This window comes from Microcebus murinus, chromosome 6 (genome assembly GCF_040939455.1).
Source record: "Microcebus murinus isolate Inina chromosome 6, M.murinus_Inina_mat1.0, whole genome shotgun sequence".
In the NCBI taxonomy this organism is placed as follows: Eukaryota; Metazoa; Chordata; class Mammalia; order Primates; family Cheirogaleidae; genus Microcebus; species Microcebus murinus.
Genome location: NC_134109.1, coordinates 5,868,037 through 5,895,045, shown reverse-complemented (window position 1 = coordinate 5,895,045; position 27,009 = coordinate 5,868,037). Strand labels below are relative to the sequence as shown.

Below are 27,009 nucleotides of genomic sequence, written 5' to 3'. Positions count from 1 at the left end.
AAAAAAAAAAAAAAAAAAAAATAAAAGAAATGGGGTGAGAGCAGGGAAATAAAGTGCCATGAAAATAATAATAATGATGACATCTATGTTCTCATGGATATGACACAGACACTAAACAGAGGTGCCAGGACTTGGACCTGCATCTGTTTCCCTTCTTTCAAGGATGTCACAGTGCCTCTACACTCACATGGTAGAAACAAGAGTGATTTTTTTAAAAAAAATCTAATAGGTAAAATCAGAAAATCAATTATTTTACTAGCTGGTAGAAAGGTCACATTTCAGATTAGGGCATCTGTTGCTCTCAATGGGTCTAAAGCTTTCAGTCCACACAAAGGGAACGTTCTGGGGAAGTGGTGATAGGCGAGCTCTGTGCTTACACCACCTGGGTGTCCCACCACACCCTGCTTTGCCTGGGAACGGAGAGAACACGGGGCGGGGTGGTGGTGTGCTGAGGCCACCTGGCCACACTTAGTACAGCAAGATGGAGTCTCCACTTGCCGAATCAACTCTTCCTGGGGAATCACCTTACTGGAAGGACCATGTCCTAGGTGCTCAAGAAATACTGGACCAGCTAAATAGATTTCTTCTTGTGATGGTTGACCAAAGTCGCATTTTTCTAACACATTTCTTGGTAATCATTTGGGATGAAACTTACAGGATTTTCAGGATAAAATATTTTGGCCCATTAAATGGCTGATTTAAAATATCAGACTGTGAAGGAATTGTGTAACCACTGAGTCTTTTCTCTGTGAAGCAAAAGGCACACTGGAAAGGCGAAAATGTCATAACTCTGCAAGACTATCCTTAGAGAGAAACTATAGCAAAGAAGAGCTTTTCAGTCACAGCTGAAGGTAAAAATCTGAGGTGCCATCATGCTATGGCTGAGGGCATACCTTTCTCTAAATATAATTATGAAGGCAGTAACTGAGTCTTTAAGATACTGACATTACTTACCCTTTCTATGTATATACATAACTTTCCACTTTCAAAATTATTGGCAAATGAAACCAATAAGCCAGATCATAACATTTCATAAGGGAAGAAAAACATTTGCCAGGCCTTAAGATCATTTCAAATGTTTCAGGTTTAGCTGTGGTCATGATGACTTGACATCTGCATCTACTTATTTAAAAGGCAGCCAGGCGCCTTCTCCTTACCCCATGTAGTCGAGGTCAGAGAAGATGAAAGTCTTGTTGATATCAAAGCCACAGGCAATGATGTCCTTGGCATTCTCCACGGCATAGCCATAGGCCTGGTCCAGGGTGAGGTCTTTCCACAGGTACTTCTCATCATCTGTCATCTGGATGACCAAGGGCACATTAAACACATCCTGCAGCCACCTAAAGAAACAGGGCAAGAAAGCTGACATCTCGTTTCCCCTTTGGAATGCCACTGTGCATCTGAAAACATAGCTCCTACTTACAATGTATGTTAAAACTTGCTTGCCTACAGAATCTTGCTGCACTGGGAATCTGGCTGTCAACAGTGATAAGGGCTGCTACCATTCATTGACTAACAGGCCCTGTGTGCCAGGCTCTGTGCTAGTTGCTTTACATACTTTATTTACAATTTATTTTTATTTTTATTTTTTTTTTGCAATCACATAAGAGGAGGTTTGTTTTCTGGCTAGCCAGGGTCCAAGCCCCAGAGCACCAACGCAGTGGCCACTCTCGCAGGCAAGGACCTATTTACAATTTAAAAAGGATGTTGCTTACATGATCTCATTTTACCTTCAGAACAATTTATAAAGTAGAATATTTGTCACATTTCACCAGTAAGGGAACCACTGCTCAGAAACCATGCCATCACCTTTGGCAAAGGCTTTGTTGGTTTTGAGGACACTACCTTCTTTAGTCCCCCCCTCGTTACTCTTTCTCAGGAAAGGTTTTTCTTCTGTATTCCCCTTAAATATAAATGTTATTTGGCCTCTCGTCTCCTGTTATATTCGTTCAGTAGATGACTTCATCTATTCTCATGGTGTAAATCATCACATACAAACGGACACCTGCCAAATCTACTATACAGAGCTCAGATCTTTCCTTTGAGCACCTGACCCGCATGTACGTAATTACCTGACCTACACTTACACAATCTCTAAAACGTAATTCATTTTTATCCTATACTTTTTGTTTCTCTTGTATTCCCTATTTTGTCAAACCATATCACCAGTCACTCCAATGATGACAAACAGTGCTTCCCATAGCTTTTCTTTGGCTAATTTTAACAGTTAACTGCAAACATGAACTATTGTTGGGCAATTTCCTTTGTGATATATGACATAATCCTCGAAGGAAAGGGCAGAGTCCACAAAGAACTGTCCATCTGTTTTCGTAATATTACTTGTGATGAAGTTATTTCAGGAGTCAAGATGTCTGATGTCTATTTCATTGACAAAAAGCAGTGAATAAGTATGAATAAAGTTGCTTTCAAATGTGGAAACCATAATTATCCAGTAATCCAAGTAGTAAACTACTCAAAGGTACTACTGGCATTAATGCTGCTACTAACCGAGAAGAAGAGCACTACAGGGATGAGTTAGTGCTCTGAGAATCAAATCTGATGCATAATCCATCCACATAGGATGGTCCCCAAAAACTCAATACATGAATTCTCAAATGCTACCAGTTGCTCCCTTCAAGCAATTCTTCACTTTGCTGAGGATTTTCTTCTTCTTCAGTGTGTTTTGGATGTCGGCTCTCAGATGGAGAGGTGACACCTTCAGACCTTTTGAAACCTGTGTGGCCCTACTCCACTTCACACAAGTAGACTTCAACAAGTCCCTTTGAGCTGTGATAGGATCCTACTTCTCTGCAGCTGGAACATCCAATCTGTTTCTGCGAGAGCTTTAACTACAGTAACAATTGTGCATGGAAGGCTTGAATGCTAGGAGTATCTTGGTATTTCGCACATGCTAGCCTTTCATTTTCTTAGATAACTGCTGAGCACAATTCTTAACTAAATCATCCAATGTATCTTCCATTGCCAATAAGTCAGAATGTTCCTCCTGTAGCTTTTTGTTGGGCTGTTGCTCCAAAATTGCTAGGATCAGATCCTACCCGCCGAATATGGTTCTTAGATTTTTCTTCAACTAGGTCAATTCCATCTAATTCTAAGACATTGGTGATGTCATGTACTCTTAATTTTTGTACTCTGTTTTCTTGCAATCTTGTTTAAATAAAAAAATACCCCCATGAACAGATCTGACAAGATCCCTAAATTTTCTAGTTAAATAAACCAGCGATACATCAAAACAAGGCCTCTTCATTTTTAGAGCTTCCTCAGGCAGCAAAGCACCTTACTCAGAACCTTCATGAAGTCCTACTCAGTTTAAAGATCACTGGTGGTTACTTTGGGAACAAAAGGACATATCTCATAACATATGTCTTCTCTGTGGAGCCCACTCCTACGTTCTCATGGACACACACTGTACATTATCTTCTAAATTATTCCTTATTTTTCATGGCAGAGGTTCTTCATGTTGATGGGGCCTTGGTACGGGGGCAAACCATCCTCTTCCGCTGGGCTGGGCAATTACCTCAGGCTGCTGGCAACTCGGCTGCCCCACCAGGCGACCCTCGCCCCTTGCACCCATGAGCTCTTCTTCCTGCTCCTGCCTGGTTCACCTGCTGCCCCCAGCACGCCTATTTCCGGGATCCATCATGCAGTGGTCATCTGCCTGCTCCAGAGAGCGCTCCCAGCAGACTAGGGGGAGGAGGTGACCAGAGGTTCTTAGGACACCAGGCCTGCCATCCTCCTGACACACACCTTATTTTGAAATTTTACAGCAATTTTATGAGGTAGGTAATATCCTTTTTTTTTTTTTTTTTTTTTTGAGACAGAGTCTCACTCTGTTACCTGGGCTAGAGTGCCATGGGATCAGCCTAGCTCACAGCAACTTCAAACTCCTGGGCTCAAGTGATCTTCCTGTCTCAGCCTCCAGAGTAGGTGGGACTATAGGCATGTACCACCATGCCTGGCTAATTCTATTTTTAGTAGAGATGGGTCTTGCTCTTGCTCAGGCTGGTCTTGACCTCCTAAGCTCAAGGGATCCTCCTGCCTCAGCCTCCAAGAGCGCTAGGATTCCAGGTGCAAGCCACCGCGCCTGGCTGATATTATCACTTTCATCTTGTAGGTATGGAAACCCAGGCTCAGAGAAGTAGTGGGTCTTGGTCACATGGATAGGGAGCAGGATGAGAAGAGGAACAGATCTGGCTGACTCCAAAGCAGTGCTCTTGCCACCACTTTTATTCCTCTAAAGTGAGCCCAGGAACAAAGTGGCCAGAAGCCACAAAGGTACTGATTCCCTGACATCTTGGTTGTTCAGCAAACATGAACTATTCATAGTACTGTCTTGTCAGCTCTAAACATGGTTTGTGAGTAACATTCTTGATTCCCTATGGAAGGGAGAAAAGCTATATGACGCGATACTTACTTTGTGAAGATAAACGGGATGAGGTGACCCACGTGCATGGCTTCAGAAGAGGGGCCTCTGCCCGTGTAGAGATAAAACGGCTGCTTGTTTTCATAGGCATTGAGAACCTGATTCATGTCTCTACAGGAAAACAGAGAAAAGGAAATAGTGTGATTTTCAAAAAATATCAAAGCACTAATGCTCATTTGGAAATAAAAAATAAAGAGACAAAACAACATGGATAATAACTAGAGTTTATCATATTTGGTGTTCATAATGTATAAATGATAGGAAACTTCTAGTAAAATGATTTCTCTTATGAATAATAGTTTTAAAAGGATAAAACATGCAGGTTTAGAATAATGTGTAACAGATGATGCAGCTGCACAGCCACTGGGACTCTTCTGGAATTCCTCCTGACAATGCTGACACTCTGTGTGCCCTGTACACTTCCCTGGAGGGTACCAGGCCAACAACACACAATCCTGGGTGGAAGAATCCAGACAGCCCAGAGGTCTGGGTAGTAGGATCCAGATGGCATTCTAAAGTGACTTTCCTTACACCTCCCAAGCCAAGGGCCAACCAGCGCTCATCTCTGGGCTGGTAGGATTATAGGTATTCTGGTTTTTGAGTTTAGTTTTGATTTCTTTCCCATGGAATGATCACCTACTGCTTTTGAAATACTGAAAGAAAAAGACCTTAATTTTAAGAAAAGAGTACTTCTTTTGTTCTCACAACTAAGTGAATTAACTTTCATGGGCTTATAGAAAAAATGAAGCTGTCCCACGAGATGTTTCTCATGCATTTATAGGAAGTATTGATCTGAGAACTCACTGTGTGTGAGGTCCCGGGGTGAGGTGCTCCTGACAAGCATGCAGGAATTCACTGGGGCTCCAATCTTGAGCTCATATTTTATGAGGATGGTTTCCAGGAGGAAATCATCCAGCTAGCGAGGGAGCCCAGTGACTGCCCAGCCCTTTCAGCTTGACAGTGCACAGTAGATCTCACTGAATCCCCAATTTTACAGGTGATGAAATGAGTTAGAAAGGCATTCTCAAATTTGAGAATAAGCAAAAGCCTCAAGTTTTATGCTTCTCTAAGCCAATAGGCAACAGGATTACTATGTGTAAGTAAATGAAGTCAGTTACAAGGGCAGCAAGAACCATAAAATGCTAAGGTAAAAAACTTGGATTTAGGCTGAACAGAACTGGTAAACCTTGAGCTAAAGTGACTAAGAAAAAGAGAGAGAGAAGATTCCAATTACCAGAATCAGAAATATAGGATGAGACATCACCATGGACCTCACAGGAGTAAAAAGGATTACTGTGTAAGCGAATACCACGGACAACTATAAACCAACAAATTAGATAACCTTGATAAAACAGGCAAATTCCTAGAGAGAAACAAACTACAGAAGCTAACCCAAGAAGAAATTAAAGTCTGTACAGATCTATTACAAGCAAAAAGAATGAATTAGGAATCAAAAGCTTCCCACAAAGAGAAAAGCCCAAAACCAGATGGTTTCACTAGTGAATTCTACCAAATGCTCAAAAAAGATTTAATGCCAATCCTTCACAAACTCTTCTTGAAAAATTGAAGAGAAAATACTTTCCAACTCATTCTGTGAGGCCAGTATTAACCTGATACCAAAACCAAAGACACACAACACACAAAAAACCCCCAACAAACTATAGACCAGTATCCCTTATGAACACATGAAAAAATTCTCAACAACTCACAAACCAAATCCAACAATGTATGAAAAGGATTATATTCTATCTTAAGCAACAGGAGACCCTGCCTCCTAAATAAATAAATCAAAAAGAATTATACACTATAATCAAGTGGGATTTGTCCCAGGAAAGCAAGGTTGAATCAACATATAAAAATCCAGGCTGGGTGAGGTGGGTCACGCCTGCTGCAATCCTAGCACTTAGGGAGGCCAACATGAGAGGATTGCTTCAGGTCAAGAGTTAGAGACCAGCCTCAGCAACAGCGAGACCCTGTCTCTTTTAAAAATGGGAAGAAATTAGCTGGGCAACTAAAATAGAAAAAAAAATTAGCCAGGCATGGTGGCACATGCCTGTAGTCCCAGATACTCGGGAGGCTAAGGCAATAGGATTATTTGAGCCCAGGAGTTTGAGGTTGCTGTGACGCCACAGTACTCTAGCACGGGCAACAGAGTGAGACTCTGTCTAAGAAACAAAAAACAACATGAAAAACAAAAACGAAGAAAGAAAACTCACAGCTAACATTATACCCAATGGTGAAAGACTGGAAGCTTTTATCTAAGATCAAGAATAAGACAAGGATGCCCGCTTTGACTACTACTAGTCAATATTGTACTCAAAGTTCTAGTCAGAGAAGTTAGGAAAGAAAAAAGTATAAATTATAAAGGAAGAAGTAAAATTGTCCCTATTCACAGGTGACATAACCCTATATATAAAAAATCCTATAGAATTTCACACACGAAAAAACATATCAGAGCTAATAAACACATTAGGCAAAGTTTCAGGATATGACTGACATTCAAAAATCAGTTGTATTTCTATACAGTACCAATGAACAATCCAAAAATGGAATTAAGAAAGTGTCATTTACAGAAGCATCAAAAGGATAAAATCCTTAGGAATAAATCTAACCAAAGAAGTGCAAGACTTGTACATGGAAAACGATAAAACATCACTGAAAAGTAAGTGTAAAGACTTAATATTTTAAGATGGCAACACTCTCCAAACTAACCTACAGATTCAGTGCAATCCCTATCAAAGTCCTAGCTGGCTTTTTTCAGAAACGGAAAAGCTGATCCAGCAATTCATATGGAAATACAAGGGACCCAGAACACCTTGAAAAGAACAAAGTTGGAAGACTCACATTTTCTAACTTCAAAACTTACTATATCTTGGTGAATATTAGCTACAAAAAAAAAAAAAAAAAGAAGAAGAAAAAAAGAAAAAAAACCTTACTACAAAGGTGTAGTGACCAAGTCTGTGGTACTAGCATAAGGACAAATAGGTCAGTGGAATAGAATTTAGAGTCTAGAATTAGACTCTTAAATATGTGATCAGTTGATTTCAACAAGGATGCCAAAAAAATTCAACAGGGAAACAACAGCCTTTTCAAAAAATGGTGCAGGGACAACTGCATATCCACGTGCAAAAGAATGAAGTTGGAGCCCTACCTCACACACATACAAAAATGATCAGAGACTAAAACATAAATACTGGCCAGGCGCTGTGGCTCACGCCTGTAATCCTAGCACTCTGGGAGGCCGAGGAGGGCAGATTGCTCAAGGTCAGGAGTTCAAAACCAGCCTGAGCGAGACCCCCATCTCTACTATAAAAAAATAGAAAGAAATTAATTGGCCAATTAATATATATATATATATATATAAAATTAGCGGGGCATGGTGGCGCATGCCTGTAGTCCCAGCTACTGGGCAGGCTGAGGCAGGATGATTGCTTACACCCAGGAGTTTGAGATTGCTGTGAGCTAGGCTGACGCCATGGCACTCACTCTAGCCTGGGCAACAAAGCGAGACTCTGTCTCAAAAAAACCATAAATACTAAAACCACAAAACTCTTAGAAGAAGACAAAGGTGTAAATCTTCATGATCTTTGATTAGGCAGTAGTTTTGTAGCTATGACACAAAAAGCACAATCAAAGAAAAAATAAACTGGACTTCATCAAAATTAAAAACTTTTGTACTTCCAAGGACACTATCAGTAAAGTGAAAAGAATCTATATAATGGGAGCAAATATTTGCAAGTGATAATATTGATAAGAAACTAGTATCTAGAATATATAAAAAACTATTACAACTGAACAATAAAAAGGCAAATGACCCAATTAAAAAGTAGGAAAAGGATCTGAATAGACATTTCTCCAAAGAGGATATAAAAATAGCCAGGAAGCGTATGAAAAAATGCTCAACATCACTGGTTGTTAGGGAAATACAAATCAAAACCACAATGAGATACTACTTCACACCCACTAGGAAGGCTACAAAATAATAACAACAATATAGACAATAGTAAGTGTTAGTAAAGATGCAGAGAAACTGGGACCCTCATGTGCTGCTGGTGGGAATGTAAAAGCATGGAGCTGCTGTGGAAAAATTTGTCAGTTCCTCACAAAGTTAAACAGAATTACCATATGAGCCTTTAATTCTGCTCTCAGGCATACACCCAAGAGACATGAAAAACGTATGTTTACTCAAAAACTTGTACACAAATGTTCACGACAGCATTATTGATAACTAAAAAGTAAAAATAACCCAAATGTCCACTCTCTAATGAATAGATAAACAAAATGTGGGCTATATCTATTCAATAGAATATTATTTAGGAATAAAAAGGAATGAAGAGGGCCAGGCAGGTTGGCGAAACACCTGTAATCCTACACTCTGGGAGGCTGAGGTGGGAGGATAGCTTCAGGCCAGGAGTTAGAGACCAGCCTAAGCAAGAGCAAGACCTCACCTCTACCTCTACAAAAAATTAGGCAGGCATGGTGGTACGGGTTTATAGTCCCAGCTACTCAGCAGGCTGGGGCAGGAGGATCGCTTGAGCCTAGGAGTTTGAGGTTGTAGTGAGCTATGATGATGGCACTACACTCTAGCCTGAGTGGCAGAGCAAGACTCTGTCCCCAAAAAGCAAAAAAAAAAAAGGAATAAGCACTGACACATGCTACAAAATGTAGGAGTCCTGAAAATAATATGCTAAGTAAAAGAAGCCAGATAAAAGGCCAAATGTTATCTGAGCCCATTTATCTGAAATGCCCAAATCTACAGAGAAAGAAAGCAGATTAGTGGTTGCCAGTGGCTAGTGGGAGGGAGAAATGGGGAATGCCTGCTAATGGGTAGGGGTTTCTTTCTGGGATGATCAAAATGCTGTGGAATCAGATAGTGTGATGGTTGCCCAACCTTGTGAATACTCTAAAACCCACTGAATCATACATTTTATTTATTTATTTTTGAGACAGAGTCTTACTCTGTTGCCCAGGTAGAGTGCCGTGGCATCAGCCTAGCTCACAGCAACCTCAAACTCCTGGGCTCAAGCAATCCTTCTGCCTCTGCCTCCTGAGTAGCTGGTACTACAGGCATGCACCATCATGCCCAACTAAGTTTTTATATATATATATATTTTTTTTTAGTTGGCCAATTAATTTGTTTCAATTTTTTTGTTTTTCTTTTTTAGTAGAGGGTCTCACTCTTGCTCAGGCTGGTTTTGAACTCCTGACCTTGAGCGATCTGCCCACCTTGGCCTCCGAGAGTGCTAGGATTACAGGCGTGAGACACTACCCCTGGCCTGAATCATACACTTTAAAAAGGTGAGTTTTATGATATGCGAATTAAATCTCAAATTAAGAAAAAATTTTGATTATATTCTGCCTAGAAAGTGGGCTCAGCAGGGCCTGGAATTCTTTGTAAGGAGAATTGGAAGACTGCTGAGTTCTGTCCTGGGGGTGCTCTCTAGTAACCATGAAGTGCCAGCAGAACAGTACAACCTACCCCGGATCATAAATTCCATAGACACAGCTTTGAAAATGGGCCTGCCCCAACCCAAGTAATCTGGAGGGTGGGAGAGGTAGAAATCCTTTTCGAACCTTCCCATTTCTTGATGTTATCTGCTTGGAATTTACGGTCGAAGTGGGGCTACTTTGTTCCATGTACCCTCTCTGTTAGTTTTGTTTTTGATATTGTTTATGAGTAGGCTAGGACAATAAAAGGAAGAGGGTATGTAATTTCAGGAAGCTTACTATTCATTTCGTGGGAAATGCTAAACTTGGACATGTTACTCTCTTTTGTTTTCATGACATTTTATAATTTGCAACATGAATTCTGGCATGAATCTCATCTGCTATGAACTTGACCCCTACCTAGTGAGGTGGGCCATTTACAGATGAATAAACTAAGGGCTTGAGGGTGAACAGACAAGCAGGATACCACAGTGAGTTACCGACAGGACACAAGGTGATCCCGGTCTTCCTACAAGTGGCTGCTGCTTTCCCCACAGTTCCAGGCAGCTTAAGAGAAGAGCTGCCTCCTGATTTTTGGAACTAAAAGAGGAGGACGGACGAGAAGGCCTGTGGTGAAGGGCCCTGACCTGTGTGAAAAGAAGATGCCCCTGCGCAGGAAGCGGTGTGGTCTCTGGCCAGTGGCTCGCTCTATTCGGTTTATCAGCTCTTTATCAATTTTACTGCTTCCAAATCGAACTGGAAAAAAAATTGGAAAAAATAAGGGATGACTTTTTTAGGTGGAAGAAGGTTTAGTGACCAGATATTACTGAAATAAAGGGGAAAAATGAGTGTTCCATGCACAATCTTAATGAATCCAACCTCTTTAGGTGTTCTGCTATAGATCCTTTCCCCCAACACAAAGTAAAAGGTCGTTTGTATTAAATGACAGCTGAGATCACAACCAGCAAAACAGGAACTAAATTACAGAACAAACTGCTGTTTTAGCCTGAGATTGGATTCTGATGGGAAACATACCCAGAATGCAGGCTAGCTATCAACTTTTTTTTTTTTTTTTTTTTTTTGAGACAGAGTCTTGCTTTTTTGCCTAGGCTAGAGTGAGTGCCGTGGCGTCAGCCTAGCTCACAGCAACCTCAAACTCCTGGGCTCAAGCGATCCTTCTGCCTCAGCCTCCCGAGTAGCTGGGACTACAGGCATGAGCCACCATACCCGGCTAATTTTTTCTATGTATATTAGTTGGCCAATTAGTTTCTTTCTATTTATAGTAGAGACGGGGTCTCGCTCTTGCTCAGGCTGGTTTCGAACTCCCGACCTCGAGCAATCCACCCGCCTCGGCCTCCCAGAGAGCTGGGATTACAGGCGTGAGCCACCGCGCCCGGCCTAGCTATCAACTTTTGACAACCATATATACAAAAACAGGCCGGGCACAGTGGCTCACGCCTGTAATCCTAACACTCTGGGAGGCTGAGGTGGGCAGATCACTCGAGGTCAGGAGTGCAAAACCAGCCTGAGCAAGAGCGAGACCCTGTCTCTACTATAAATAGAAACAAATTAATTGGCCAACTAATGTATAGAGAAAAAATTAGTCGGGCACGGTGGCGCATGCCTGTAGTCCCAGCTTCTCGAGAGGCTGAGGCAGCAGGATCGCTTGAGCCCAGGAGTTTGAGGTTGCTGTGAGCTAGGCTGATGCCACGGCACTCACTCTAGCCTGGGCAACAAAGCGAGACTCTGTCTCAAAAAAAAAAAAAAAAAAAAAAAAAAAAAAAAAAAAATATATATATATATATATATATATATATATATATATATATACACACACAAAAAACATACATACATATATATATATTTTAAGGTAAAATTTATATCCACTGACAACCATGATTTCTCACATTTTCTAGCCCAGGCAACAGAGACTCTGTCTCAAAAACAAAACAAAACAAAAGAGTCTTGTTCTGTCCCCCCGGGCTAGCTAGAATGCCCTGGCCTCAGCTTAGCTCACTGCAACCTCAAATGCCTGGGCTCAAGCAATCCTCACACCTCAGCCTCCCAAAGTGCCAGGATTACAGGCATAAGCCACCACGCCCTGCCCATTTCTCTCATATTTATTGAATTCAATGTTTGTCCTCAAGTGAATTTTCCCTCATGATAGTCTATACTCAAATCATGAAAAATAGCTTTGGCTTAGATAAACATTTTAGTTCTGTTTCTTCCTTGACAATTAGCAATGATCTCAATCTAATGGCAATGGTATTTCCTGAGCAGGAAGACTCTCTAGGAAGGGCTTGACAATGAGGACTTGCCACTTGTGATAAGTCACCCTTCTTAAGCTGACCTCCAGGCTTCTGACTCTATAATCGACATCACTGGAGGCAAAACTCAGTAATCTATGATTGACTTGTAACCACTAAATGACTGCAAAGATGCCCATTTCAGTAGCCTTTCCTAAGTTCTTAATTGCTTAAAAAAGGGGAAAAAGCTTCTACTAAGCTGTCTATTATAGATCACTGTTTTGAAATAAGTTTCATATTGTTACTTTATTTTGAAATAATTCTTTGGGAATATAATGCACAAACAAAAGATTTTAGGATCTATTTTTTTCTTGGCGTTGAAACCTCACTGTATTTATGATTGATTCAAAATTTAAAAACATCAATAGAATCACTTCTAAAGGTTGAGGGTTTTTCTGGAGAAGAGAGCTGAGGACATACCAATGAGCTTGTCGTAATCAATGCCCTTTGCGCTGCTTGTCTGTACCGTCCACGGGTCCACAAAATCCTCTTCGGCTTCGGTGGCATCTGAGCCACAGTTACTCTCAGACGCCGTATTCCTAGGAGGGCAGTCAGCCTTATAATCCTCCCCCATGGCGTCTTTGTAGCTCATTTTTAAGAACAGCAACATCTTCACTGCAGAATCAATTTCATCCTGCACAAAGGATATAAAGGTGAAGGCTATAGTAACAATAGCTAACATCTGCTGAGTGCCTATTGTGTGGCAGGCATTGTGCTAAATGCTCTCACACATGTCACCTTGTTTAGTCTCCCAACAACCCAGTGAGGCAGCAGGCATCATTGTCACTCCCTGTCCTTTCCTAGCTGAAAAATTTGAGACTCAGAGAGGTGAAAGAGCTTACCTACAGAAATCAAAGAAATCATGGGTTTGAAAGTATTTCATTTACACCTGTTATTTTAGTGCTGTGGATTACTACCATGAACACTTTGGAACAGTAATAGTGATACGATATTCACTGTCATTTATGATAAGGTTAAATATGCTAAATATTTCTCAAACATCACTGATGCCAGAGAACAAGCCTGACAAACTCCTTTAATCGAGTATACTGAGTTCTGCATTGAACTAGTTTTTACATTCCATGCAGGTTGAGATGAGCATTTATTGAAACTTAACCAATGATGCCACCAAGGACAGTAACAGCAACTCAAACAGATAAAAGCAAGGGAAAAAATGTAAGCTGCCAGGTTATAAATTAAGGAGAGATTCATTAGAAAATAGTTACACCACCACCACATTTTAGGAATCTTATCAAGCTATCTGAAGTGTTTGTATATTTATTATTTTAAAATAAGGCCGGGCGCTGTGGCTCACGCCTGTAATCCTAGCTCTTGGGAGGCCGAGGCGGGCGGATTGCTCAAGGTCAGGAGTTCAAAACCAGCCTGAGCAAGAGCGAGACCCCGTCTCTACTATAAATAGAAAGAAATTAATTGGCCAACTGATATATATATATAAAAAATTAGCCGGGCATGGTGGCGCATGCCTGTAGTCCCAGCTACCCGGGAGGCTGAGGCAGAAGGATCACTCGAGCCCAGGAGTTTGAGGTTGCTGTGAGCTAGGCTGATGCCACGGCACTCACTCTAGCCTGGGCAACAAAGTGAGACTCTGTCTCAAAAAAAAAAAAAAAAAAAAAAAAAAAAAAATAAAATAAACATAAAGGCCGGGAGGGGTGGCTCACGCCTGTAATCCTAGCACTCTGGGAGGCTGAGGTGGGCAGATTGCTCGAGGTCAGGAGTTCAAAACCAGCCTGAGCAAAAGCGAGATTCCGTCACTACTATAAATAGAAACAAATTAATTGGCCAACTAAGATATATAGAAAAAATCAGCCGGGCATGGTGGTGCATGCCTGTAGTCCCAGCTACTTGGGAGGCGGAGGCAGCAGGATCGCTTAAGTCCAAGAGGTTAAGGTTGCTGAGAGCTAGGCTGACGCCACGGCACTCACTCCAGCCTGGGCAACAAAGCAAGACTCTGTCTCAATAAATAAATAAATAAATAAATAAATAAAATAAAATAAAATAAAATAAAATAAAATAAAATAAAATAAAATAAAATAAAATAAAATAAAAATAAATCCTAGCACTCTGGGAGGCCAAGGAGCGTGGATTGTTTGAGCTCAGGAGTTCAAGACCAGCCTGAGCAAGAACGAGACCCTGTCTGTACTAAAAACAGAAAGAAATGAATTGGACAATTAAAAATATATAGAAAAATCAGTCCCAGTTTCCCAGTTACTCGGGAGGCTGAGGCAGGAGGATCTCTTGAGCCCAGGAGTTTGAGGTTTCTGTGAGCTAGGCTGACGCCACAGCACTCTAGCTAGGGCAACAAGAGTGAGACTCTTCCACAGACCCATTTAATTTTGTTAGAGTAAAAAAAAAAAAAAAAGAGTGAGACTCTATCTCAAAGAATAAAATAAAATAAAATAAACATAAAAGGCAGGGTGTGGTGGTTCATGCCTGTAATCCTAGCACTCTGGGAGGCTGAGGTGGGAGGATCGTTTGAGCTCAGGAGTTCGAAATCATCCTGGGCAAGAGTGAGACCCCATCTCTACTAAAAAAAATATAGAAAGAAATTAGCTGGACAACTAAGAATATATATAGAAAAAATTAGCCGGGCATGGTGGTGTATGCCTGTAGTCCCAGCTACTCGGGAGACCAAGGCAGTAGGATTGCTTGAGCCCAGGAGTTTAAGGTTACTGTGAGCTAGGCTGATGCCACAGCACTCTACCCTGGGCAACAGAGTGAGACTGTCTCAAAATAAATAAATAAATAAACATTAAAAAAAAAAATGTAAAATGGGTACTGACAGCCTAAAGCTATGGTGTTCAAATAATTGTATTGTTCAACAGGGATCTGAGGAGGGGAGACCCACATCTTAAGGATATGATGAGCACTGTAGTGGGGAAAGGATTACCACTATCCCTTTTTAGAGAGAGGCAAAGAAACACACTGTAACCAAAATGTCTAAAAAAAAAAAAAATTTGTTAATGGGAGGTGAACAGGTGGAAGGGGTGAGAAGGGGAAGGGTACCCACTTTCATGGTGGGTGCAGGGCGCACCACCTGAAGACTGGACACGCTTGAAGCTCTGGCAAAGCGGGGTGAGGAGGGGGGCAGGGGCAAGATATGTAACCCTAACAATATTTGTATTGTATTGTAACCCTAACAATATTTGTACCCACAGAATTTGGGAAAAAATTTAAAAAAATGTAAAATGTATCCTTGGGTACTTTGGAACTCTATTAAAGACCTTCTCTTCCAGGAGCCCACAGTGGCCATCCCTGGAGGCCTGGTATTTAAAAAAGCAGGCCTAATTAAACCGATTAGTCATGCTATGCCCTAAATCTCTACTCTGGTAATTGGCTTTGCTGGATTGAATCACAAAGAATATACACAGTCCAATTTGCTTGCCAAGGGAAATACAAACATTTCCACTCAGAGTGTACGATACAGAATGTGCTATAAACTGGGCTTCCTAGTGGAGAACCACAACATCAAGTTCCATTCAGAGAGAACTGTTCCATCAGGTATAGCACCTGGGCCAGAGGACTGTTATTCTGGGGTAATCTGTGTTTTAAACTATAAAATTACCTGGAATTCATCATGAAAATGAGTCAGATTTGTGCAATCCATAACCCAATGGATACAACTCATATAAGAGAGATGTTTGCCCAGGTTAGATAGGTAAGTATGTTTTACTAATTTAATTTCTGCAGTGCAAAGGCTCAGCATCTGCAAAAAGTAAATGTTTAGTAAGTAAATTCTATAGAATTAAATACAGGAAGACTTACCTTGCTTTGAAGTACACTGCAATAGATATTCTTTAATCACTAGCTGTGTTGACATTTCATACTCTATTTAGTCTAATTCTGCTTGTAACTAGGAGGCTTATGGAAAGTCAAACATTTAACCAATGTCCCTGCTCAAGAACCATCTGCAATCTGCAATGGGACTGAAATAGACAAGCAAGCTCTCCCTATCTATATTTTTTTATTCTCAATCTAACATGGACCAGGACACTGAAACAGAATTTAAAAGGTGATGTTCTCTGTAATCCTAGCACTTTGGGAGGCAGAGGTGGGCGGACTGCTCGAGGTCAGGAGTTCAAAACCAGCCTGAGCAAGAGCCAGACCCGTCTCTACTATAAATAGAAACAAATTAATTGGCCAACTAATATATATAGAAAAAATTAGCCAGGCATGGTGGTGTATGCCTGTAGTCCCAGCTACTTGGGAGGCTGAGGCAGAAGGATTGCCTGAGTCCAGGAGTTTGAGGTTGCTGTGAGCTAGGCTGACGCCACGGCACTCACTGTAGCCTGGGCAACAAAGCGAGACTCTGTCTCAAAAAATAAAATAAAATAAAATAAAAGCTGATGTTCTGAAAAAAGCCAGACACAAAAGACTACGTACTATGTGATTCTGTAAAGTCCTGACGCGGGCAGAGCTGTCCATGGTGGCAGGAGTTTGGGGGTGCTCTCAGGGTGTAAGGGTGGCTTCCAGACACTGCTATGCTGGCTCTAGATTTGGGAGCTGGTTACACAGGCACAGTCATTCTGTGAAACTTCAGGGAGCTGCCTAAGATTGCCATATTTCTCTGTATGAATGGTATATTTCAATTTTTTTTTTTTTTTTGAGACAAGGTCTTGCCCAGGCTAGAGTGCAGTGGCATCATAGCTCAACACAACCTAAAACTCCAGGGCTCCAGCAATCTTCCTGAGGAGCTGGGACTACAGGCATATGCCACCATGTCTGGTTAATTTTTCCTTTTTTTTTGAGAGACAGAGTCTTGCTCCTGCTCAGGCTGGTCTTGAACTCCTGGTCTCAAGAAATTCTCCTGCCTCAACTTCCCAAAATGCTGAACTACATGTGTGAGTTGCAGTGTCTGGCCTCGATTTTTAAAGTTTACTTAAACTAAAAGGAAAAGGAAAAAAAAAGGGCTCTTCTCTTGCTCCTAACCCCAAAGATCCAGCATTATTTCTTTAGTCCTGTTCAAACTATCTCCCCTCACAGACCCCAGATTCTGTCCTATCTCCCAGGGAGACTCCCTTCTTTACCAAGCTGTTGTTAGTGGAAGACAGGGTCTTATTCTTTAGATATTCTGGAGCGGAAAAGAACTTGAAGGGCCATGGCCTAGATAAATGGCAGGAGAAGATGGAGAAAGCACTGACAGTACCATTCAGGGCTTGGGTGCCTCCAATGTGGCCCAACCATTTAGCTAAAAGTTAATTTCTGAAACATCAAGTGCTTCTGTTACCAACACATTTCAGGGTCAGACACAGATTTACTTCTGAATTTTTCATCATTTAACTCTGGTCTCATTGTGTAACCTCTGATCTCTCTAGTATATGCCCGCCATATGCGTTAGTCAAAGAATTCACTTGGAAGAGTTATTATAAACTGTATTAAGTATTGCTCATTGACTAAAATATAAATAATGAACATAACTATAGTTGCTAAGAAATAATAACTAAAATTGTTACTAAATATTATTCAAATTTTATGTTATCACTGTCAACTTCCCCAAATGGGCTTATAGAGTGAACAAGCTCATTGGGTCCTTTATTTATCTAAAATTTTTGTATTAAAGCAACTTAGCCCAATCTACCCTACCTGAGTAGGGTAGATTGGGCTACCAACTGAGCCCTGGTAGGGCTCAATCTACCAACTGAGCCCTACCTGGTAAGTAAATCTTTTTCTGTGAATTCCCAAATTCTTTTTTTTTTTTTTTGAGACAGAGTCTTGCTCTGTTGCCTGGGCTAGAGTGCCGTGGCATCAACCTAGCTCACAGCAACCTCAAACTCCTGGGCTCAAGCCATCCTACAGCCTCAGCCTCTGAGGAGCTGGGACTACAGGCATGTGCCACCATGACCGGCCCCAATTTCTTTTTGACATCACTTTCTTTCAGTACTATTTATTTCCTTTAAATTATAATGGTTTACTTGGGGTCCAAATAGTCAAAGCAAACTTTTGTGAGATGGCTGACACCATTTGGTGACAAGCAAGAAAGAGATGTTTGAAAAGAAGATGCAGGAGTTGACAGTGATGTAAAAGGAAGTCACGGAGATGAAGCTGGGGAACTTAGAAGTGGAGGTGCCCCAGAAAGAAATGAGGCACCTATGCTTCAGTTAAGGATATAGACTAACCATGGTACTTCTGAAACCTACATAGAGCTTTTAAAAAGGTATAATCCCATGAGCACAAAGGAAACAGGAAAAAAGATGACAGCAACAAGGTTTCAGAAGCTGGAAAGCTGATGGATGACTGGTGTCTCATTGAGCACGAGAGAAAAACAAATGCCAAGACACTGTGGGCAGTGACTGCGCTTACACTGCTATGGAATTCCCCAGTGGCTCAGGTACTAGTGGCCTTGGGTACTTGCAGGAGTGGTGGTAAAAGGGTTTATAAAAACAGGAGCACTGGTTGAAAGTCTGTTCCAAGAAGCAGTTATTCAGATTCCTTTCTCCCCCTCTCATTCCTCGACTGAGAGGTTTTGTGTTGAAGGAGGACAGAGTTACAAGTGCCTAGACTGGGGACACTAGGCATGGTGGGGGTGGGGGCGGGGGCAGCACACAGAACAGAGCTCCAGAGAAGGATCAAACAGCCCAGCACTTCTCTCCCGCTCAGCTGTGGAGTGAGGGCAGCTAGACTTCCACCCTTTTGAGAGCAAACTGGAGGAGCTTTCTCTGGGGAATCTGCCTCACTTCAAAGGAAAGATCTAAAGACCCTGACACCAAAGATTCCCCAACAAAAGGGAGAAGACTCCAGAAAGTGGAACCTTATAAGCTACTCCCAAATGCCCGGCACATTCAAAAGCTCTCAGTGCTCCCTCTAAAATGCAAGTGGATAGATGTGAAGCCGCAAACATTTGAGGATTGCCTCTAATATGAAAGTCAGATGGGAAAAAAATTAATTTGGAGAAAACTGAGATTATAAAGGGGCAGAAAACATCAGGAAGACTACCATCAAGATATCAGAGATAGGCCGGGCGTGGTGGCTCACGCCTGTAATCCTAGCTCTCTGGGAGGCCGAGGTGGGCGGATTGCTCAAGGTCAGGAGTTCAAAACCAGCCTGAGCAAGAGCGAGACCCCGTCTCTACTATAAGAAAGAAATTAATTGGCCAACTGATATGTATATAAAAAATTAGCCGGGCATGGTGGCGCATGCCTGTAGTCCCAGCTACTCGGGAGGCTGAGGCAGAAGGATCGCTCGAGCCCAGGAGTTTGAGGTTGCTGTGAGCTAGCCTGACGCCACGGCACTCACTGTAGCCTGGACAACAAAGCGAGACTCTGTCTCAAAAAAAAAAAAAAAAAAAAGATATCAGAGATAGACCGTGCACAGTGGCTCATACCTGTAATCCTAGCACTCTGGAAGGCCAAGGTGGGTGGATAGTTTGAGCTCAGGAGTTTGTGATCAGCCTGAGTAAGAGCGAGACCCCATCTTACTAAAAATAGAAAGAAATAAATTGGCCAACTAAAAATATATATAAAAAATTAGCCGGGCATGGTGGCGCATGCCTGTAGTCCCAGCTACTCGGGAGGCTGAGGCAGAAGGATTGCTTGAGCCCAGGAGTTTGAGGTTGCTGTGAGCTAGGCTGACGCCATGGCACTCTAGCCCAGGTAACAGAGTGAGACTCTGTCTCAAAAAAAAAAGATATCAGAGATAAAGGGATGACAGGTACCCATGAAATCAGAGCAGGATGCTATAAGGAACATTCAGACAGCAAACAAGCTCTTGGGGGTTAAGCATGATAGTAGAAATGAAAAACACCAGGAGTTTTACAAGTTGAGGAAATATGGCCAAAAGAAGAACAGCAACAAAAAGAAATGGAGGTCGGGCATGGTGGCTCACGCCTGTAATCCTAGCACTTTGGGAGGCTGAGGCGGGCGGATTGCTCAAGGTCAGGAGTTCGAAACCAGCCTGAGCGAGACCCCGTCTCTACCAAAAATAGAAATAAATTAATTGACCAACTAAAAATATATATACAAAAAAATTAGCCGGGCATGGTGGCGCATGCCTGTAGTCCCAGCTACTCGGAAGGCTGAGGCAGTAGGATCGCTGAGCCCCGGAGATTGAGGTTGCTGTGAGCCAGGCTGACGCCACGGCACTCACTCTAGCCTGGGCAACAAAGTGAGACTCTGTCTCAAAAAAAAAAAAAAAAGAAATGGAAAGTAAAAGTCACAAAATAAGAAAATCAGAGGAATAGTCTTAGAATAAAAAAAGCCTATATTTTTTCAATCTTGAAAATCTAAAAAAAAAAAAAAAAAAAAAAGCCTATAAGGAGAGAAGAAAGGGAACAGAAGAGATCAAATAAATAATATGATTCTGAGAATTAAAGGTCAAGAGTTTCCAGTCTGAAAGGAGCTGTGAGCCCCTATCCTAAGAAATTTCAGAACACTGGAACAAAGTGAAGATCCTACCAACTTCCACAGAGAAAAACAAAGGAATGGCATCTGACTTCTTGGCAGTGACCCTGGAAGTGAGGTAACGATGGAGTAATGGCTTTAGAATTCCGAGGGAAAATCACTTCCATGCTAGAACTCTATACCCAGCCTAATTATAATCAAGTTTTAGATAAAATAAATATACTTTCAGATGAGCAAGATCTCACAAAAAATATTTCCTTTCTACCAATGGTTTTTTTTCAGAAACCATTGGAAGATTTGCTCTGCCAAAATAGAGTAAAGCAAGGCAGGACCAGGAGACAGGGGACCCCACAGATGGAGGTGAAGGGAACCTCTGGGTCAACAGTGAAAGAAGACCCCAAGATGGGCAGTGTGGAAGGCAAGTGCCACCAGTCCGGAGGAAGCAGGTAGAAGTTCCTGGGAGAGACGATCTGAAGGAAGAACATGAATTTGATAGACTAGCTGATGTCTGAGAGGAGTGGCTGAGAGGAGATTCAGCCAACTCAGACAGAGCCTGAAGGTACATTATCTTTAGTACCTAAAAAAGCCAAGCAAACAGAAATTAAGGCAAGTATTAACTCCAGAGAAAACAAGAGTTGGACAGGAAAGGAAAAGTACTCATCTCATACTTGATGGTACAGCTGTCTAAAGTGTTTACATGGTCATAAATCAGGTGAATACTGACCTAAGTTCAGTTATATACTAGGAGACTGGAGGGATGGGAAAATGCATTTGTGAAAATGTGAATTCCTCTTTTCCACGTGAAAGCCTCAAACTTGAAAATCAACAAGGAGAAACGGAACAAGCAGGATAGTTAGAGATATGGGGTGTAAATACCCAAAGAATCAGTTAAAATAATTAAAAATATTTGTGCCAGGGAGCAGGAAATGGGTAGAGGCGGCTTGGAGGGCTGCCATATTTCACAAAGGCTTTGAGAACCACTGATTCTTTACATCACAGGCATCATGATGTTGATAAAGAGAAAAATACACTGGCTCTTGGATGCAGATTATACATTAAAGAAAAAAAAGTTTGAGAAACACCAACCAAAAAAAAAAAAAGAGAGAGAAAAATACATTCATTTACATTTATGACAAAAACACCTCAGTCATCGAAGGAATAGGACCCTGGGAACAGGCACAGTAACACAACCCCACAGATCCGAAGGCTCAGCTGCATGTATGAAGGACCCAATAAAATCACGTACCTTTGGTGCCTTCCCGGCTTTGAGGGAACGCACGAGCTCCCCTTGAGTAGCTATGCTGTTGAACAGCTCCAGCGGAGAGGCACAGGGCTCACCGTTGGGCACGTCCGCCATCTTTTAGGACCAGGATCACAACTGGCTAGGGTGTCAGAGGATTTGTCCAGCAGTTGAGACAAGAATGGGGAAAAAAAGAAAGAAAGGAAAAAGAGAGATTAACAATCCACTGCAGCTGTCCTAGTCCTTTCTGAAAAGGTTGTGAGGGAAGTTACAATAAAGTATATAGATAATATAACATTAATACAAATATAAAGAGAAATTTGGGGCAATGAAAAAGAGAAGAGGAAGAACAAATGCCAATGAGGAGGACTAAAGGAGTTGCTATGATTTACTGACTTGAAGTCTGCAGAGGATGATCCCTCCTAGCCAGGACCAAGTTTGTGTCTGGTGGTGCCTCCTGTTCCTCACCCCATGCCCAGAAGATAGGAATGTCTTGGGTTTGCTCATGGAATAAATATCAGTGTGCTTTAATAACCCTAAGTTCACTAGAGCCAAAAACATTCGATAAATTGCTATTTGCTCTTTATCTTAATTGCCTTATGGATAAACTCTCAAGCTTTTGCAGCCATAACCAAAATAACACTGAACAAATGGATTCCACTGCTGGCCAGCTGCTCTGTTCTCAGACAAAGTAAGCACTGGGGTGGGGACAGGCCATTATCTGTTCTGAATTCCAAATAGGGTCAGGACTATCTACAGACTGTCCATGCCACATGCTGCCTTATTTAACTGCAAACCTTTTAAGTAGGTGTGCCTATAGCCTCTATTAGTCACTATTTACTATTAACCTTGTAAAAGGTGGGGCAGAGGGCAGGCAAAAACTAGGTCACTATCAGCCCCCTTTTGAGTCAGTTACTTCTCCTTTCTGTGTATTAGTTTCCTCACCCATAAAATGGTGCCAGGAACCTCTTCACCTACCTCAAGGGCTATTATGAGAACAAAATGAAAAAAACAACATGGCAGCACTTTGTAAACTGCAAAGCAAGATGAAAATACATTATGAGTACTGTTATTAAATTAATTTTCTTCAAAACGTGGCTGAACTTTAGCTTCGCCTTAACTTGTTGCAATACCTTGGAGGAGGAAGACGATGAGGAGGCTAATGCCAGCACTGCTAAATTTGAACACATCTACACCTGGTATTGTTCTAAGCACCTCATACACATCAATCTGCTTAAGCCTTACAGCAATCCTATGAGAAAGACTTGTTATCTCCATTTCACAGATGAAGCAGGGTGGTTAAAAAACTTGTCGGAGACAGCACAGCCAGTAAGTGGCTATGATATAAACTCAGGTAGTCTGACCCCAAAGCCTACACTTTCAACCATTATCCTACAAATGACTTAACTCTATGAACCAAACACACACATCTGTGGTGTAATTTATTTGTATTTATCCACTTCTTAAATATTTGCTTAAGGCCAGGTGTGGTGGCTCAATCTTATCAAGCTATCTGAAGTGTTTGTATATTTATTGTTTTAAAATAAACATAAAAGGCTGGGCATGGTGGCTCATGCCTATAATCCTAGCACTCTGGGAGCCCGAGGGGGCTACACTGCTCAAGGTCAGAAGTTTGAAACCAGCCTGAGCAAGAGTGAGACCCCTGTCTCTACTAAAAATAGAAAAGAAATTAATTGGCCAACTAAAAATATATAGAAAAAATTAGCCAGGCATGGTGGCGCATGCCTGTAGTCCCAGCTTCTCGAGAGGCTGAGGCAGAAGGATTGCTTGAGCCCAGGAGTTTGAGGTTGCTATGAGCTAGGCTGACGCCATGGCCCTCTACCCTGGGCAACAGAGTGAGACTCTGTCTCAAAAAAAAAAAAAAGTAAATTTTAACTCAATCAATCTTTATATGACTCAATGAAACTATAATACTGAAACTAGGATGGGTCAGCAGCCAGTTTCTTTCTCCTCTTTGATGAGAATCACCCTAAGTCTCAGAAAGGGAAGTTTGGTGAGATTACTTACTCAGATAACAAAGCATCCAGTTTAGGGAGGCCCATAAGAAAGAGAAGGAAGGTAGAATACCTTCTGTCTAGTGCTAGGAAACAGAAACACTCAGGCTCCCCATCCCCTTCCCAGCAACAAGCCGACCAAATTAGCAATTACCCATTTCTCTCCTGGGGGTTTTTGCCAGTATCAAATAACAATCAAAGTAATGAGAATTACTTCTAACCACAAATGATCAAACATCATGTCCAGATACTTTACACATTATCCCAGATTCTCCCAAAACTGGGTGTGACTGTATGCTTTAACAGACAAGAGGCTGGTGGCTCAGGGGCATGAGAACAACCCTCTGAAGTTCCATTGCCAGAGAGTAGCTAAGCTAGGATCTGATGCCAAAGCCCTCTCGATCATGTGCTCTCAGAATTCCAGCTGTTCCCCTGCCAGAAATGTTCTACACCCTCCTCTGCTGGACACTGCTGAATATTTCCAATTTAAACCTCAGTTATTCTTCACAGCTTCTCCTGAACTCTGTGCCTGAGGCCAAGTTGGTGGCTCCACCCTCTATGATCCCAAGCACTCCTTTAGCAACTTTACACTACATTTTAGTTATTCATGTCTTCTCCAGTGGATAGTGAAAGCAACACTAGGTTTATTCTTACATGTACTGCTAGTACCTGGTACACAGTTGGCTTACCAATTAAACATTTACTAACTGAAGAATCTTGTTAAGTCATCGAGTTCAACCTTTTCCTCTAAGGTTTGTGCCCTCTTATAATATCTTTATAAGTGGTTGTTCCAGTTGAAGGTTGATTCTCTAATCTGGACTTTCGAGAGCCTCTTGTTTAACGTCCTGATATTGAGCTGAGCCTTTTGAGATTTGCGGAGAAGCAGGCTGGTCTCCTGGGGTCTTCTCCAGGTTGCACATCCCTAGTCTGGTTTCTTCACTCACTGCTAACCTCTGCCTACCAGGATATACTAATTCTTTTTTTTTTTTGTTCCAATCCTCCAGGAGCATGGACAGGATATACTAATTCTGTGATTTGGAGAAGGGTGGCATCAAAATAGCCAATTCTGGCCAGGCGCGGTGGCTCACCTGTAATCCTAGCACTCTGGGAGGCCAAGGCGGGAGGATTCCTCAAGGTCAGGAGTTCGAGACCAGCCTGAGCAAGAGCAAGACACTGTCTCTACTAAAAACAGAAAGAAATTAGCCGCACAATTAAAAATATATATAGAAAAAATTAGCCGGGCATGGTGGCATATGCCTGTAGTCCCAGCTACTCAGGAGGCTGATGAGAAACATTGCTTGAGCCCAGGAGTTTGAGGTTGCTGTGAACTAGGCTGATGCCATGGCACTCTAGCCCAGGCAACAGAGCCAGACTCTGTCTCAAAAAAACAAAACAAAAATAATAATAATAGCCAATTCTGGAGTAGCCAGGAAGAGCAGATGCCCCAGAAGTTTCTGGATGCTTGGAATACCACCCTTCACATCTTGGCCCCAGAGTGTAGGTGACAATGACTTTGGGCTGGCAAGTTCCCAGAGGACAAGAAAATGACTTCATTAGAGCAAAGAGTTCCTTACACCCCAAACTTTGGAACAGATTATGTTCAACTTTTTTTTAAACACTAAGAGGAGAGATGAGTTTCCCCTTCAGAGACTAAAATGAACATTATCTTAAAAGGCAAAGAAGACATTAATTTATATGAAGCATTACATAATTTTGGGTATTACAATAAGAATGCTAATATGTTCAGATGTTGACTAATGAAGGGGCTGCATCATTGAAAAATATGACAGCCAACATGAAGATGCTGAAAGAGAAGCTATGAATCCAAGCAGGCAAATGCTCATCCAGTATCTATTTTCCCCATGGAAGCAGTGAATCACTTCAACTTTGGATTACTGGAGCGGGATGAAATAAAATGAACAATACTCTAATCCTAAGAGAGAGATAACTCATTACCCCCTTAACCAAGGTTTCCAGCACTTTGGTATAATAAGGCTGGTAAAAAACACTAACAAACTCCAAGCCTGGCGAGGATGGCAATACATACCTAGGTTGTGGGAGACACTGCAGAGGTGGCCACTAGTCACACTGGGCAGTCGAGCAGCAATGAATAAATACCCTGCCCAAGTGCTCTTTAATACTCTTTCCCTCTTTCTTTCAGTTTCCTTTTTAAAACAGGATCTTCTCTTTCTTGTATACCTCACCCTTCAGTTACATGCACATAAGTTTCCTAGAAATCACCCAGATTCCCAGAAACATTAGAGCCTCTAGACCAACTTTCTTGATGAGACTGTCCAATCAGGGGAAGGTTGGCTGGGGGGGCCGGGTTAAGAACAATGAAACCCTCTAGAGAACCAAGCCATTAGCTGGTCATTGCATCAGCCACCCCTTACCCCTTATACGGCTGGCCTCCATATAACCTCCCCGCCCTCTTCCTGTTCCCCACCCTCAGTGTCAGTGTAATTGTGTTTATGTGTAGTAGTGGGCGGCAGAAAGGGCGAACTGCAAATTCCCTGCAGCTATTCACCGAGGCCGCGCAGTGCAGTGCAGTGCACAGATCATGAGTTCTAGGGGCAGAGAGACTTGGATTTCAATTCCAATTTGGGCATTTTCTTGCTTCGAAACTTGGGCAAGTCACATTAATTCTCTGCTCCTCCCTCAGTTTCCTCATCTATGAAATGGGCATAAAGAAGCCTCCTAACATTGGGATTGAGGAGACCAAGTGTGATACTACAGGCAAAGCCTCCGGTACATGGCAGGCACTAAATACAAATGGGGGGCCTCTCTCCTTGGGAAACGGGAAGAGGTGGGGACGGTGAAGGGCCCGTGACAGCGGGAGGGGGCGACAGGGCAGGTCGGCGGCGCTCGGAGCAGAGAGGCTAGGGGGTCCGTGGCAGCCCCCGCGCCCCTCGCGGTGCCAGAACGCGGCGGGCAGCGAGCCGGGCTCCGAAGAGGACACTCCGGCAGGGGGCCTGCGGAAGGCCCAGTCACCGGGCGCCGCCCCTGCGTCCCTCCACCACTCCCTCTCTCATCCCCTCGCTTCATCGCCCCGGGCCTCCCTCCCCTCACTTACCAGGCCCTGCGGGGCCAGTCAGCGTTGCCGGCCAGCCACGGGTTACCTCCTGGTTGTCCGTGGAAACGCCGTCCGGCCGGAACAACTTCCGGCCCGGCTCTGCCATCATTGGCTGTCACGCGGGGGCGGGGCAGAGGTCTCTGCTGATTGGCT

The 27,009-nt window shown here is 42.4% G+C and overlaps 1 protein-coding gene across 3 annotated transcripts in view; it reads right to left on the bottom strand.

Moving 5' to 3' along the window:
- Nucleotides 1–26,962, bottom strand: part of WARS1 (tryptophanyl-tRNA synthetase 1) — a 41,067-nt gene extending 14,105 nt beyond the window's left edge. The window contains exons 1-7 of one of the 3 annotated variants that reach the window (XM_012747094.3): nt 26,857–26,962; nt 24,872–24,965; nt 21,775–21,910; nt 12,595–12,808; nt 10,516–10,624; nt 4,433–4,552; nt 1,158–1,340 (exon numbers count right to left, since the gene is read on the bottom strand). In XM_012747094.3, coding sequence (XP_012602548.3) covers nt 1,158–1,340; nt 4,433–4,552; nt 10,516–10,624; nt 12,595–12,808; nt 21,775–21,885 — 737 coding nt within the window. In that variant the 5' untranslated portion in view covers nt 21,886–21,910; nt 24,872–24,965; nt 26,857–26,962. Of the gene's footprint in view, nt 1–1,157; nt 1,341–4,432; nt 4,553–10,515; nt 10,625–12,594; nt 12,809–21,774; nt 21,911–24,871; nt 24,966–25,830; nt 26,047–26,856 lie in introns of those variants that run through there. The other 2 variants (XM_076003718.1, XM_076003719.1) reach the window with 2 other exon arrangements.
- Between the last annotated feature and the right edge of the window lie 47 nt (nt 26,963–27,009).